This window comes from Zalophus californianus, chromosome 10 (assembly GCF_009762305.2).
Source record: "Zalophus californianus isolate mZalCal1 chromosome 10, mZalCal1.pri.v2, whole genome shotgun sequence".
NCBI lineage: Eukaryota > Metazoa > Chordata > Mammalia > Carnivora > Otariidae > Zalophus > Zalophus californianus.
Window position 1 is genome coordinate 31,774,814 of NC_045604.1, and position 15,414 is coordinate 31,790,227.

The window sequence follows — 15,414 nt, forward strand, 5'->3', positions numbered from 1 at the left end:
AGTGAAACGTTATTACCTATACTGAACATAATTTTGCACCATTATCGTTCTCTTAAATATTCATGTGTTAATTTGGTCTTAAAGGCAGGTATCATTCTGGACTTTAAAAAATCCTGTATTTATATAGGATTTAATATTTTACAAAATCTTCCATATCCTTTTAAGTACTGTAATCTCTCATAACAATCTCAATTTACAGAGAGAAAAAAAAACAAACCTAAGAACCAATTAAAAAATTGATGGTGAAACCTGAACTGGAACCCAAGTCATTTGATTTTTAATGCAGGCCTTTTCCATTTCCCATTGTTGAGAGCTTGCCCACTTTTATCTAACTTGGCCTTTTGGTTTGAATTCCTCATGACAACTAATGCAGATCTGCATGCATAATGATTTCTAATTGGTTGAATTTCAAATCATTACCACTATAGAGGGATATCACTTAGTCTGAGGTATTATCTGAGTTCCCATCAAGAGAGATGAGTTACTAGGTATCGATAGAAAATACTAGTTATGTGGTGGCCATCACAGAGTAGAGAAGCTAGCGTCTCAGGTACTTTATTCAAATACTCAAGAGGTTGGTCTGACTTCCATCCAATGAACACAATCATGAGATGCCTCAGCTTTAATCAACGGTGTCAAAGCTGACTGGCTGTTTGTTTTCTCTTAAGCAAATGAGAAGAATAGAATCCATCATTCTAAATCCTTGTCAAAGAATATTTAACGGTGTGTTGAATACTGAAAAATCTGAATGTTCAAAGAGTACTGAAAGGTGTGCTACATAGCTCCTATGAAACTCCTGCTAAGAAAATGAAAATTTAAGGAAGACCCTGTATAGGATAAGATTCATCTTTATAACTTTGGATAATCTTAGCTCTACCCTTTAATCAAATTAGGCCACGAGAAGCTAAATCATGGGAGCACAATGGTTTATCCAGCTGCCAAATCGCCTTTCCAAAACCATGCTTTAATGTTTGCTTTTGACTTTTATCAAATACCATGTAGGTATTTTCTGTATAGTTGCTACTAAAAATACTGCCTGGTACATTACTCACAGATCCTTACAGGAGATGTTTCTATTATAATTTAGTGAGAGAAAACTTTGTCTTCTCTGAGGAACTGGTATATTTCCTCCCTAAAAACAGAAACAGCCCTTTGAGCCCTGACAGAAAGGAAGCAATAACTAGATGAACAGCTCAACCATGGCAACTCTGCTGGTCAGTAAGATAGGTGTGCCTCCATTCCCTTTAATCCTTGGTTCTGAATTTGTACTTCCATTTCTATTTTAATAACTTGTTAAGTCATGTCTTTTTTTTTATTTTACTTTTTAATTTTTTTTTAAAGATCTTATTTGAGAGAGCGAGCACAAGTGGGCGGAGGGGCAGAGGGAGAGGGAGAAGCAGACTCCCTGCTCAGCAGAGCCTGACATGGCGCTTGATCCCAGGATGTCCTGGGATCATGACCTGAACCAAAGGCAGACGCTTAACTGACTGAGCCACCCAGGTGCCCCAAGTCATGTCATTTACTGTAAGTTATCTCAAATCCTTTTTGAAAAAAAGGCAGAGTGGAACACAAAATGGGAGATTTACATAGACCTGCATTCTTAAATGGATGCAGTTTTCCTTGATATATATGAGATAACTACTGGTTGTTCTAAAGATACATCTAAATAGACTTGTTAACGTAGTGGAGGAAAAATCAGCTACAACAGTCTTTGGCAATGTAAAGGGAAAAAAATCACAACATGTTACAAACAGCCATGGACTAAGTTTGATGTCTTTAATAATTTGGTTTAAAATTGCAAATTTATATGGATCTATGAATGGTCTCTTGTCATACCAGATAACAACAATTCACGTTATATAAATAAGGTCACATCTCATCCTGTCTTCTTTGAACGTATACAAAAGTACAGTTTCACTTTACATGGTAGAGTTATTTGTGCTCCTGCTATCATGAATAGGAGGATAAAACTGTCACCTACTTATCAGAAACCAGAAACATTAAGAGACAGAATAGAGAGTTTAAAAGTCATTAAGCAGAGGAAGAGGAAAAACTCTTACCTTTGCCAGACAGTTTCCAAATTTTAAGTTGTCAAATAACTACCCTATAACAGGTTCATTTGGTTACTCATAGTTTCATTTTTCACAGCCAGGAGACACGTCTAGAGGCCACGTTACTTAGATGGAGATGCTCGATACAACCAGTAGTTAGTTTTCTTAGGTTTCCAGTGAAAAACTGGAATACAGTCCCCTGAACATTTTCATGTTCTATATGGTAAGATCTTTATGCTCTATAAGGTAACTCTGGGGCTTTGACTATATGTTATTTCTAGTACCAGAGCAGAGAGAAAACCATTTCCGAAAAGCTGGTATTTATTGAGTTCTTATCATGAATCAGGCACGATTCTATACATCTGCACATGGCTTAATGATTCAGTCTTAATAACAACTCTTTGAGGTAAGCACTACTACTATGACATTTTACAGAGGAGTAACATTCCCAAGGTCACAAAGGTAGTAAAGAGAACAGCTTGAAATTGAACTGAAGTAGTCTAGCTTCAGAGTCTGGGCTTTTAAAGTTACTGTGTTATACTGCCTGCGAAAAATCCTAATGTGGTCTGCAGGTTCCCTCACGGCCACCTCTGCACAAAAGTGGGAGACCTTCCAGATAGACAAAGACAGTTTTAGACTATTTGATTCTCAAAAGAATGCTAGCTCTAACATTGGCTCATCTAGTTTCTAAATTAATCAATCTGCCCTCATATTTCATAGGCCAACTTTGATCAAAAAGCAAACCCAAAAATTTTCTCTAGCATTCTACAAAACTCACAATGAGATACAGGCCTACTTTATCCGTAAGAGATACATTTAAATGATAACACAAAAATATTAAGATTAGTATTATGCTTCGAGTGACAATTTTAATGTTATTTCTAATCTGACTCATTGATTAAAGTGACAGTAACTCCCTCCAAACAAATAAAATGTAGTTGAATTTTAACATGGATGGTTTCTTTATGCCAGATTATAAACTTACATAGTGACTTGATAAATTATAAAAAATGTCTCTAATTTTTCTATCAGAAAGTCAGACATTAAATAATCAGAATGTGGTAATTATCTTAGCGATTTCCCTTAATGTCAGTCTTTATATTTTAAAAAAAAGTTCCTATAAGCCTCTGGAAGAAAAGAAGTTAAAAACCTTTAACATCTAACTAATAGTCTGCAAAAATTCTAAGTACTATTATTATTAACCATGTTTGAGGAAAACATGTTCATACAATCACTTTAAGAATTTCCTATACATTCTTGTATGTCAGGCTTTAATTCTAATAACATCATTAGGCAACTTGCTCAAAAAAAAATCTTTGTGTTTGAATTGAGGGAATTCATTTTTCATTTATTCCTTCAAATTAGAGAAATAATGCCAAAATCAGTAGATATTACAACTTTGATAAAAAATAAATAGAAGTAAAGAAACATTTCATGGCTTACATTATGTCAAAAAAATTAGTTTGCGTTACTTAACACATGTTTATAAAAATATGTACTTTGTTTTTTTTAAAATGTTTTATATAACAAGATAAAAATAGGCGAAACAGAGATCTGAATATGCAAAAGCCTTTACAAAATCAGAGAAGACAAAAACTGCTTAATTCAGATGCTTAAGGGATATTTAAAAAGCAATACAGAAACATTTAAATGAGAAAAAGCGTACAGTAAAAATAAAATGAATTCTCTATAACCTTTCTAAAGGATTATGAAATCACAGTCATATGGAAATTAATATTTGTTTTCAGTAAAGTGGAGAAAATACTAATATACTAATATAGACTGATCTATATATTTCCAAAGAAATATCAAAGCATGTGGGTTAGCACCAGAAATATTAAAAAGAAGAGAGTGTGAACAGTCATTGTTGTCAGGGCGATAACCCAATTATGTATCAAGTTCAGTCACGTACAGGTAATAACAATAGGGCTCTTTGTGCATTATAGCTTTAGGTCACTAACACAATTCTCAACAGAATAATAAAGACTGGTGCTATTGGTACTGTTTCTTTTTCACCCCCATCTTAATCCCTCTGAGACCAATTATGTTATATCAGCCTCCCAGATATACCCAATTTCCATCTATCCAAGGACACATTTTAGCACCCCAAAGTGGGTCTAATACATTAAAGTACACTATATTTTGGAGCTTTAGATATTTATACAAAATGATTAGGCGTATCCAACTTGTACACCAAAGCGTCACTAGTGATTGACTTGGGGGTAGAGGGAAAAGGGGGGAAAAAAAGCAATCTTACACAGATATAAGGTAATGTAATGTCTGTATTTCACAACTGAAGATCATTCAGTGTGTCTTTTGAAAACTGTGAAAGTCTTACAGAAAGTTACATGGTTTTATAGGATCCCACAGGATATGTGAAATATAGGGCACCGTTTTGGATTCGTGTCTTCAAGGAGCAAGTCCCCAGTGTCACTTCAGAAGCATAAGTGAACAAAGGGCCTACTTAAATATATTTTTTAAACAAAAATGGAACATTCAAAGCTTAAGATCTAATCTTATATGGCAACTCTAAGTAAGGTGGTCAATTGACATTATAAGTGATGAGAATACCTAACTTACTAAACCCATTTTTAAGAAGGAAAATCAAATATTATTAACAGTGTTTGAAATAACATCCAATGTTAAGTTAATCTTAATAAATAACGGCACAGTTACATATTTATTATAAACAGTCTCATCTCACTTAGCACTGGATTACATGATTATAAGGAGTACAGAAATATTTGTGAAAACTAAAGATTTAGTGCCAAACATTTATTGTGCCATTTAATTTAACATCTCTCATTTAAATATTCTTGGGATAGTGTATTAGGAAGAATCTTCCAGTACCAATTTAAATAACATTGGTTAATTTCAACTAACAACTCCAGGGAATTTATATAGTTCTATTAAAATTTGTGAATCTAGCAACTATAAAATAGAACTATTTAGACTGCTCAAATGAATAAAAAAGCTTACTAAAGCTTAGTTTAACTTCAAAATATGCAAAAATAATCTGTACCTGACACTTTCAGTTTTTCCCTTATATACACGAAGTAGTTCTTTTATGACTAAAACAAAGGTCATGTTTTTGTTACTGACTCAAATTTCATGATAAGCTTCTTTAAACATATTCTGAATTTCTTTCTTTCTTTTAAATATTTTATTTTTATTTATTTGAGAGAGAGAGAGTGATAGAGCACATGAGGTGGGGGGAGGGGCAGTGGCAGAGGGAGAAACAGGCTCCCTGCTGAGCAGGGAGCCAGACCTGATCCTAAGGCAGACACTTAACTGACTGAGTCACCCAGGTGCCCCAAACATACTCTGAATTTAAATATAAACAAAAATTATTTATAAATGTTAGGTAGGTGCCTGGGTGATTCAGTCTGACTCTTGATTTCAGCTTGAGTCATGATCTCAGGATCCTGGGATCCAGCCCCACATCTGTTTGTCCCTCTCCCTCTGCTCTTCCCCCGCTCATGCTCTTGCTCTCTAATAAATAAATAAAATCTTTAAAAAAAATGTTAGGTAAAAAATTCAGTTATAATTTCTAAATTGTTCATTTAGCAGTCCCCTTTTTTTATTATGTTATGTTAATCACCATACATTACATCATTAGTTTTTGATGTAGTGTTCCATGTTTCATTATTTGCATATAACACCCAGTGCTCCACGCAGAACGTGCCCTCCTTAATACCCATCACCAGGCTAACCCATCCTCCCACTCCCCTCCCCTCTAGAACCCTCAGTTTGTTTTTCAGAGTCCATCGTCTCTCATGGTTCGTCTCCCCCTCCAATTCCCCCCCTTCATTCTTTGCCTCTTGCTATCTTTAAGGGTAACCTTTTGGAAAATAAATTATATCTTACTAGTAAAACTGTGACAAGCTAAACATTTTTTGATTAGCAGATTATGGATCAACATATGTGCTATCTTACTGGACACATATGCAGTGTCTACATACTCTAATATGTAAGAAAAATGCTACCCTTCTGCAAATAGCTTCCTCATTCTTTCCTTTCATTATTACATGAGCCCCCAGTTATCGCAAGGCAGAGGGATGGAGAGTCCCAGTAAACATGGTGGGTGAGAACAGAGAAAAGAAAGATGAAGGACTGCTAAGTCTAACAGTGGAAAGAAATCATGAAACGCTCACTCACACATTACCTGAGAGTTTACTTCAGGTGGTGTGATCTTGTAGTGTAAGCAGTGGGATGCTGTGAGGTGGAGGCGTGCTGGAGTCTATGAGTGGCTCTGGCACTACCCGGTTCTCTATTTGCTCATGTGTGAAATGGGAAGAACACCAATGCCCTTACTTCTTTAATGGCAAAGTTCTTACGTGGCTTTAAAAAAAACAACTGTGATTTCTAAACTTGAAAAAGAAATCAGTATTCCAATTTTATTTAAAACCATGTAAATATATTTATACTCTACAAGAACCTAAAAATATCTGAAGTCCATTTAGTTCAACGAAAAATTTATTTTTTTATTTATTTTTTAAAAATTTTATTTATTTATTTGACAGAGACAGCGAGAGAGGGAACACAAGCAGGGGGAGTGGGAGAGGGAGAAGCAGGCTTCCTGCGGAGCAGGGAGCCCGATGCGGGGCTCGATCCCAGGACCTGGGATCCTGACCTGAGCTGAAGGCAGACGCTTAACGACTGAGCCACCCAGGCGCCCCATGAAAAATTTATTTTTATTATTATTTTGTTATTCATATATCATCAAGCATAGAAAAAGCACTGTGCTCTTTAATCCTTATATTTAAAACACTCTGGAAAAATCAATACTTTTCTTGTCCCAAGAGTAATGAAAATGGTGCTAGAAATTCTTTTTTAAGAAGTCATATTTCTTCTTTTTTTTAAAGATTTTATTTATTTGAGAGAGAGAGCAAGCTGGAGAGAGAGACAGAGCACAAGCAGGGGGAGTGGCAGGCAGAAGGAGAAGCAGATTCCCTGCTGAGCAGGGAGCCCAATGTGGGACTTGATCCCAAGACCCTGGGATCAATGACCTGAACCGAAGGCAGACGCTTAACCAACTGAGCCACCCAGCCGCCCCTAGTGCTAGAAATTCTTAATTAATGCATTTAAGGAAAGCAGCGGGCTACACCACTAAACTATTTCTGGGAAGGCAGAAAGATAGAACAAAACCCTCCCCTCTTGCCTTCCATTTCTCTTTAAAAAAAGGGGGGGGGGGGATTAAAGTAAAAAGTTTGTTATTTGTGAGGTAAAAGTTTATGAGAGTTCATTTATTCTCCATTAGTTCTTTGATTAGATGTGACCTTTTAGGTTGATATTTAAGAAGATAATTCTGTACTTGAGAAGTAGTCCCAGTCATTGATTTTTAATAAAAACAGATACCTTTCTATCTGTGAGCTGGAAATATAAAGTGACAAAATGAACACATTTAATGCACAAGAGAAGCATTAAACAATTAGAAAATTGATTACTGGCTCAATAATTCTATTTCCCAAATTACATTTTGGTTTCTGCAGGAATAAAATGAAGATGACCTACTGAATTAGCAAGTTCTCAAAAATATAATTAGAAGACAACCACAGATATTGTGTCCTACAAAAGTTTTTGTTATTTACAGTGAACTTAAAATGACCCCTAAACAGATATGTATCTGCTATAGCAATCAGTTCAGATCAACAAGCACTGCTCTAATAAGCTGACTTCATTAAAGAGCTTTTAACCCTCTCACCAATGCTCTATAGGTGCTGAATTTCTTTTTCACACAAAGCATTGTTTTTTCAAATCCTGTTTCTCTCTATTTTCTCAAACCAAGATCACCCTATTCTCCCCTACTTATTTCCATTTTTCACTTCCATCTACAAACCCTTGACTCAACTTTTCAGAGTTTCCATTCAAACTTCTCTGTTCAAATCTAAAATGAAGACAAATCTGCCAAAAACCACCACCAAGGTACAGTTCTGTTCAATGTTTCTCATGTCTTCTCTATTTAAATTAGGAATTTTTTTACAATACATAAAAGGTATTGAAAGAGAATCTATATTCTGCATGATGTTAATGCTCAAATTTTCAAAAAATATGTTGACTAAAAAGGACCCAGTATAGAGTTGCATTCTGTACTTTCTAAATAATTGTCAATATAACTATATAATGGGTTTTTTTTTTCAACTTAAGAGTCATGAGATAATTTAGTGAACAACAGTGAAAATGCATACTTTTTTTTTAAAGCTTTTATTTATTTATTTGACACAGAGAGAGAGAGAGAGCGAGCACAAGCGGGGGTGGGGGTGGCAGGCAGAGAGAGAGGGAGAAGCAGGCTCCTCAATGAGCAGGCAGCCTGATGCGGGGCTTGATCCCAGGACTCGGGGATCACGACCTGAGCCGAAGGCAGATGCTTAAATGACTGAGCCACCCAGGCGCCCTGAAAATGCATACTTTTGATGACCACTCCTGTGACTCTCAAAGAAATTAAATACTGAAACTGAAGGAAAAAATCTGTTGGTCTTATTTTCCAGTAAATGGACACTGGGCATTCCAGAAATGACACTGCTTGCTGATAAGAATGGAAAGTCATATAGTGGGTAATATCATTAAAATAAAATTATCACAGCTTCTGGCCTTTTTGGGTAATTTTCTACCTTTACTGAATGGAGCGTTCTTTGGAGAAGTTTCCCTCATTCATGCAATTCCCAAATAATTGGTGCATTTGTTTTTTTCATTTATTACTTTAATCTCACTCTTTCACTTCCTCATTCCCTCAATCAATCACTGAACCTTTTTAATATGCCAGGCCCTAGAGATACACAGATAAAAAGCAGTTACTGTTCCTCAGGGGCAGGAGCTAGACGGGGGTGGGGTGTGTGTGTGTGTGTGTGTGTGTGTGTGCGTGTGTGTGTGTGTGTGTGCGTGTGTGCGCGCGCAGGGGCAGGAGCTAGACGGGGGTGGGGTGTGTGTGTGTGTGTGTGTGTGTGTGTGTGTGTGTGTGTGTAAAGAAACAAGCGCCACGCAGTGTACTGCCGAGGTGTGGGGGGGAGAGAAGAAAGGAGGGCAGGATAACTTCACGCAGAAGACGATGCCCAAGCTTTTCTTCGAAGAGAGAAGTTTGCCTGGTAAAGAACAGGGGAAGGGATGCTTCAGAAAGAGGAAACAGCGTCCATAAATTCATGGAAATTCACGGAAATTTTAGTAGAACCTATACTGGTAGAATGAGGGAAAGAAGAGGGTCTCCTGAGATACGTAAGTCTGGAGAGATAAGCTTGGATCAGATTACAAGGGGCCTTTTGAGTCATAATTCCTGGAACATAGTAAATGTTCAATAAACGTCGGCTTCACAGATGTTAATTTCACAATCACTAATGATACCAATTTTAATTAAACTTAAGAGCTATCTAAGGAAAAATACCTATCTTTTCAACTCAAGATCTTTAGGTTTAAGGACAGTAGTTCCCCACTGATATATGGATGAGATCATTACTGGAAAAAGAAAGAATACTGAACACCCAAAGATACTGTCATAAACAAAAATATTTTACTAAGCTACAAAATATACGTATCTTGGTATCATTCATGTACAGCTGACATATTTCAATCTAGAATCCTAGTAATTTGTACATAATAACAATAATAGCATAATTCACAAGGAAAGATTTGACATACAGGCTTATTTCTCCAAAGGACACTATTTCTCATTTTTGGTCTGTAACGTTTAAGTGTATCTATGTTTTTTAGGATATAAGAAATAAAAAAACTCCCAAGCTTTTAAACTCTGAGTTCTTCTAACTGGAATGACTATACCTAGAAATAAATCTTATAGAGTTCCTTATTCCTATTGATCAAGGCTGGCGGGGGGCATAGCCACTATGTTCGTGAAATGTTCCCTTCTAAACCTCTTTGGGCTGGAGCCTTAAAAATTTAGCAGTAGCTAACTCAATTTGATAAGCTTTCAAACAGATATTTAGTGGAACATTAATTCGCTTAAATTTTTTCATTCTTCAAACAGTTATAAAGACTGCCACCATTTTAGCTGTAAAATCGACACTTAGTGAAAGTTTGCTATTTAAAAACTTTATACCTCACTTTTCATTGTTTCCTATCTTCTGCCATGCTAAAAAATTAAATGGCAATTTGAACTTTGAAAAGATTGAAAAAGCTTACTATGTAAGAAAATATTTAAGATACCCTTAAAGTATGGCAGCATCAAATCTATTCAGGTTTCTGCTTCCATAAATTCTGGATAATTATTTTACAAACAGAGTTCCTGCTTAAGGAGAGAAAATATTTATTAGCACATCTGCATTACAAAGCTCTTGTTCTGAGAACTTTTCTACATAACTGAACAGATTAAAGTTAACATTATTAGTCTGTATTTTTCATACCTCGTTTCTTTCGTAAGATTGAGTTTCCATGTTTACCCAGTTGTATAGCCTTCTATTTCCCCACAGTACAAGGACAGATTTTTACCAATGTGAGGAGCTGCTCCTCACATTGGTAAAAATCCTGTCTTTTTTGGAGAGTAAGCCATAGAACATGTTTTGCTTTGTATCTCTTTTCGAAACTGGTAACTCTATAGAGTGAAGTAAAAAGTAGAATCTTCTTTTCCTCTCCCAACTCTAAGACCTTCTATCTGGGCCAGACTTTGATATTTGCCCCTTGGCTGAGAATCCGCATATCCAACTTCACACTTAGCTGCAGTGAAGTAGCCCTGCAGGCAGGCCGACTTCAGCGAACCACTAGTGGTATCATCATTAAAATCCTGCTGAAGGTCACCATGGTAACCGCCTGCTGAGGCTCCGCTGCTGCACTCGGCATCTCCTAATCAGCTACCATGTGAAATGCAAATTCAGACAGTCTGAAAATTAGTCAAGAAGAATGGGGGATGAGGATGCAGATATGTGAAATATTCATGCGCTGCACGGAAAAAAGAAGACAGCATGAATGACACAACAAAGAGCGGCCCCTGACATTCTTGCCATCATTTTGCATTATTGTTCACACCCGACTGTATTTCCAGGCCTGGAGTTCTGAAGTTGGTTTTGTGAAATGCCATATTTATATTCTATACCCAAAATAGTAATTAAAAATGGCTAACATAATAGCATTAACATCAAATAAAGATAATACTTCTAAATTATCGTCATTGCCTTATGAGAGTTTAATTACCTGAACACAAACGCTATGAAACAAACAACAACAACAAAAAACCCAGGCACCACTGATTATTAGTATCAAAACCACAAGAAAAAAAGGTACTTATAACATTCTAGGGCCTCAAGTGCTTTACATATGGTAAAAATTCTTTAGAGATATTTATTATTCAAGTTATACCGACTCAGTTTTCCTTATATAAGACTCAAACTGATTGCTATTCATTTCAAGATAGAAAGAGCGACAAGACTACCTAATAACTGAATGTTATAATTGTTTTATATTTTTCCTTTGCTCCTTGCCATCTCCCTTGGGTAAAAAATCTGTTGCTCGTGAGAGGGTGAGACGTCCTAATTCAAGACAGTGTTTTCTCTGGGTAGATTCCCCAGTAAGCTTTCCAAAAAGAGTTATGTGAACACATTTAGTTAACCCAAGATACTGTTCTGCCTGCCTCCACCTTAAATACTGGCAAAATCATGATGTACTGGGCTAAAATGGGAGACGTGTTGTTCAATAAAAAACCGTATGTTGGGTAGAGCCAAAACAACTCATTTTAATGGGTTACCACAGCAAGCAAGGATTCAGACTCAGATTTTAATACAGGAGAGTCTTCCAAAATTTTCAATCCCATCAATATACGTTTTAACATGTATGCTAATGATAACCTCAAAACATTTCCCACAGGAATCGGATTACAACAGTGAGGTGGTGAGGGGGCAGGCGTGGTCAAGGGAGGGAGGCTAAACCTGAAAGTACGAGCTTGAGAGACACACAGCTAAGAGATGCATGTTTCACACTTTGGAAAACACGGATGAGAGGGAAGTTCTGCAAAGCAGAAAGTTATAATGGTTGTTCTGAGGCTGTGAGAATGAGGAGTGGCCTTATTAAGAAGGGCAGACATGCTGGTCAATTCGAGCTGGGGTCTGAGCATGAATTTTGCCCTTTGCCGTGTTCAGGAGGCTGCAAAGTCAGCTCTCCGTCTCCTCACACCTAGGAAGTGACCAATTTCACACCACATGCTGTGCTGTGCTCCACTCCACATTAGGAACTGCAGAGTCAACTCTTTAAACAGTAAGTCTCCAAGAGAAGGAAAACAGAATGAAAAGTGCTATTTCTGCCACCATACTCGTCATTTGTGTTTCTGGACAGGAAAAAAAAAAAACTCAATAAAATGCAAACGTTAGCAAAATGAACAACAGACAAACACATGGACTGAAAAATGACTTACTTCCTCTGAATAGTGATCTGAAGGAAGAGGTGGGTAGTCACACTGTTCTATCTTCTTACACAGCGAGTACAAATTCATTTTGTCACCATAGAAAGGACTCTGTAACGCAGCCATCTGTAAAATGCTCCCAGTGAAACTGATATAGTTACATGGTAACTTTTAAAGGTGATTTCATCAAGTAAGTATATTACACTCGGGTAGAAAATAATTACAAATACTTTAAATAAAGTTATCTTGGCATTTTGATTGTTATGAGTATTCCTTTCTGAGAATTATTCAGTAAGTTCTAAAAATCTTACTTCAATTTTTGGGTTTTTTTTTCAATACTTAAAATTCCCTAAAAGGGAGAAATGGTTAGCACATATTTACATATACATATACATATATGTATATGTAAATGTATATGACACAAAGTAACATTAAGAAAAAGAACACAGAGTGAGGTAAAACTCTTTGTGAATATAATGCCATAAAAACAAGTAATATATCTCATGACTAAACAGACATTGGTGGTATATATCAACCATGCAATGGTCAAAATATCACTAAAATGAAACAGAAATTGAAAATGAATTATAATCTAAGCCATGGTTTAGGGAGTAGAATGTAGAGCATTTTATACAACATGACTGTTTCTGTAGGGAAAGGTTATTTTGAGATTAAAAAAAAAAAAAAGTCTTCTCAATCTGAATGTTATAACTGACCCTCAAGTGTTTTACAATGAACTAGAACTTCTTTTCTTTTGATAATGCCTCAAAAACACTAAATATGTTCAAAAGTCTCTGAGTCATAGCCGCTACTTCAAGGCATCCGAATGAGATTTCTATGCAGAAAAAAAAAAAAAAGACTCAAAGAATGATCAACTTTAAAAAAGACATTATTGAATTTAAATTTATTTTAAGACAAGGTTCTAACTTGACATTTAAAGTGCAAGCAAGTACTGTGGTAAGCAGGGTTACAAACTAAAAAATTCAATTTAAAATGTTCGCATCCTGTTCAAAACCTTCTAAATCTTTGAACCGCAGCAGCAAGAATACAACACGGAGTGCGAGGCTGCCCCAAAGTCAGTCACCCTTTTCTACATGTGCTAATAAGTTTGATTTTGGAAGGACAATGTGTACATTCCCCAGACAGGCAGAGTGTGTGTGAAACACGCTAGTCCATGCTGTGCTACTCAGTGAGCGTCAGTGGGGACAGGACAAGCTGAAAATGGCTCTCATCTGTCTTCTGGTGCTGCAGACAGAGTTTTAACTCCTTCAGAGCCTTAAACGAGGAGGGGATGGCACTGGAAATCAAACCTGCAAAGTAGCTTGGCATAGTTTTACTTAGCCTACATTTTATATGAAACCTGTATAAACCTACAAGAAACAATCTCAGGAGTGGCTGTTCCACATGAGGAGAGAAAAGTAAAAACAATATAAATGGCCCTAAACATGTAAAACCCTCCATCCGAGAGGAAATTTCTAGAAGAGGAGCTATCAGTAATAACATTTTTGTTTTGTTTTGTTTAAAATGCAAGTACACTTTCTTTATGACAGAGTATTATAAAGGCCACCTTAAAAAATACACTGTATATATAAACTATAGTCTTTCCATGTTTGCAAAAACCCTACATAAATGTACATATATTCATTATCATATGCTAGGAGTTCATTATAGTACTTTTGTCTCAATACTGCAGAGTGTTTAAAAAAAAAAAAAAATCTGAATGTCCCCTAAGGAGTTAAAACAGGAATAGTATATTTTCATGCATCTCCTGCTTTGACAGATGAAAAATGTCAACTGTCCTGTTTTTATTTTCAAGCTTTTGCACTATTCATCTGGTTCATTAGTGCATCTCGATGCTGCCCCTGACAGCTGCTCGCCCTCTCCTCCCAGCAGCTGAATTTTTCAGGCTAATTTGATCCTCCACACTGAGACGATCGCTAGAATGATTGACTTGCTCCCTGACCTCCAGGGTCTGACTTTCCTGATTAGTATTCTGGGGGTGTCGGAGGGACGAAAGCCCACTGTCTGTCTTCGGGGCTGGTGGCAGCTCTCTTTTTTTTTGAACTGTAAGCCACCAACCTACAACCCTGTAAGGATGCAATTGCTGCGCTGAACAATAAAGGAAATGTGTAAAACCTACTTTTCCATGTAAAGGTCCGTGTAGCAAAAGCACAGCATCTTGATTTTAATTAGTAAAGTCTACTTTGTTGCATATCAATTAAAACTGTACTGCTAGTTTTTTTTTTTTTTTTGAGGTTTCAGGAATATTTGAAAGTCTAATTTTCTGAGTTTAAAATACATTTTCAAAAAAGCTTCCTACTCCTTCATTGTTAATAGTAAATTCTTGGAGGGATACAATATAGAATGTCCACGAGAGGTTGTGGCCAATTTTTTAAGGCTAAGTTGCTGGGTATTTCTATTAGCACTATATTGAAACATAACTGGAAGGAGATAGAACATAAAGATAAATTAAATCTTTACAAAAATTTTAGTTCTTCCACATGACTTGCATAGAGGAACTGAGAAAATTCACTGAGATGAAACTTATGTTATCATGATAAATACTTTAACTCAAAATTATCCACAACACATAAAACTCATGGATGTAGGAGTGTCCAAAGAAATAATTTCTATTTTGGTGATCATTTTAAATACACATAAAAATGAGACACTGCCTCTCAAAGGCAAATCCAGAATGTGAAGAATTATTTCAGTTTAGACATAAAATTCCAGTAGCCCTAAAAGAATTTGCAAACTTCTCAAAAAACATTTATTACCTTAACTGAACTTTTTCTTTTTCATTGCTAAATTTCATCTTGTTAGTGCAAGCCAATTTGCTGTTTACTTTCAGGTGTTTAAAGGAAAATGCCACTTTGATAATATTAGACTATGGCCTGAGGAACCTAATGTTACATAAATAAATATGAAATATTTAAAAATGTACAGTGACTTTTAAACATTATAGTAATTTAATATCAAATCAATTCTTTTCAGCATTGTATCAAATTAGTAACAGAATGTAATATAGTG

General features: G+C 36.0%; 1 protein-coding gene across 3 annotated transcripts in view; it reads right to left on the reverse strand.

Annotated features, from left to right (window-relative positions):
* The window catches only part of NEK7 (NIMA related kinase 7), a 164,653-nt gene that overhangs the window by 9,352 nt on the left and 139,887 nt on the right, over window positions 1-15,414 (reverse strand). For all 3 annotated transcript variants that reach the window (XM_027610102.2, XM_027610103.2, XM_027610104.2), the window contains one exon: window positions 12,397-12,510. In XM_027610102.2, coding sequence (XP_027465903.1) covers window positions 12,397-12,510 — 114 coding nt within the window. The remainder of the gene's footprint in view (window positions 1-12,396; window positions 12,511-15,414) is intronic.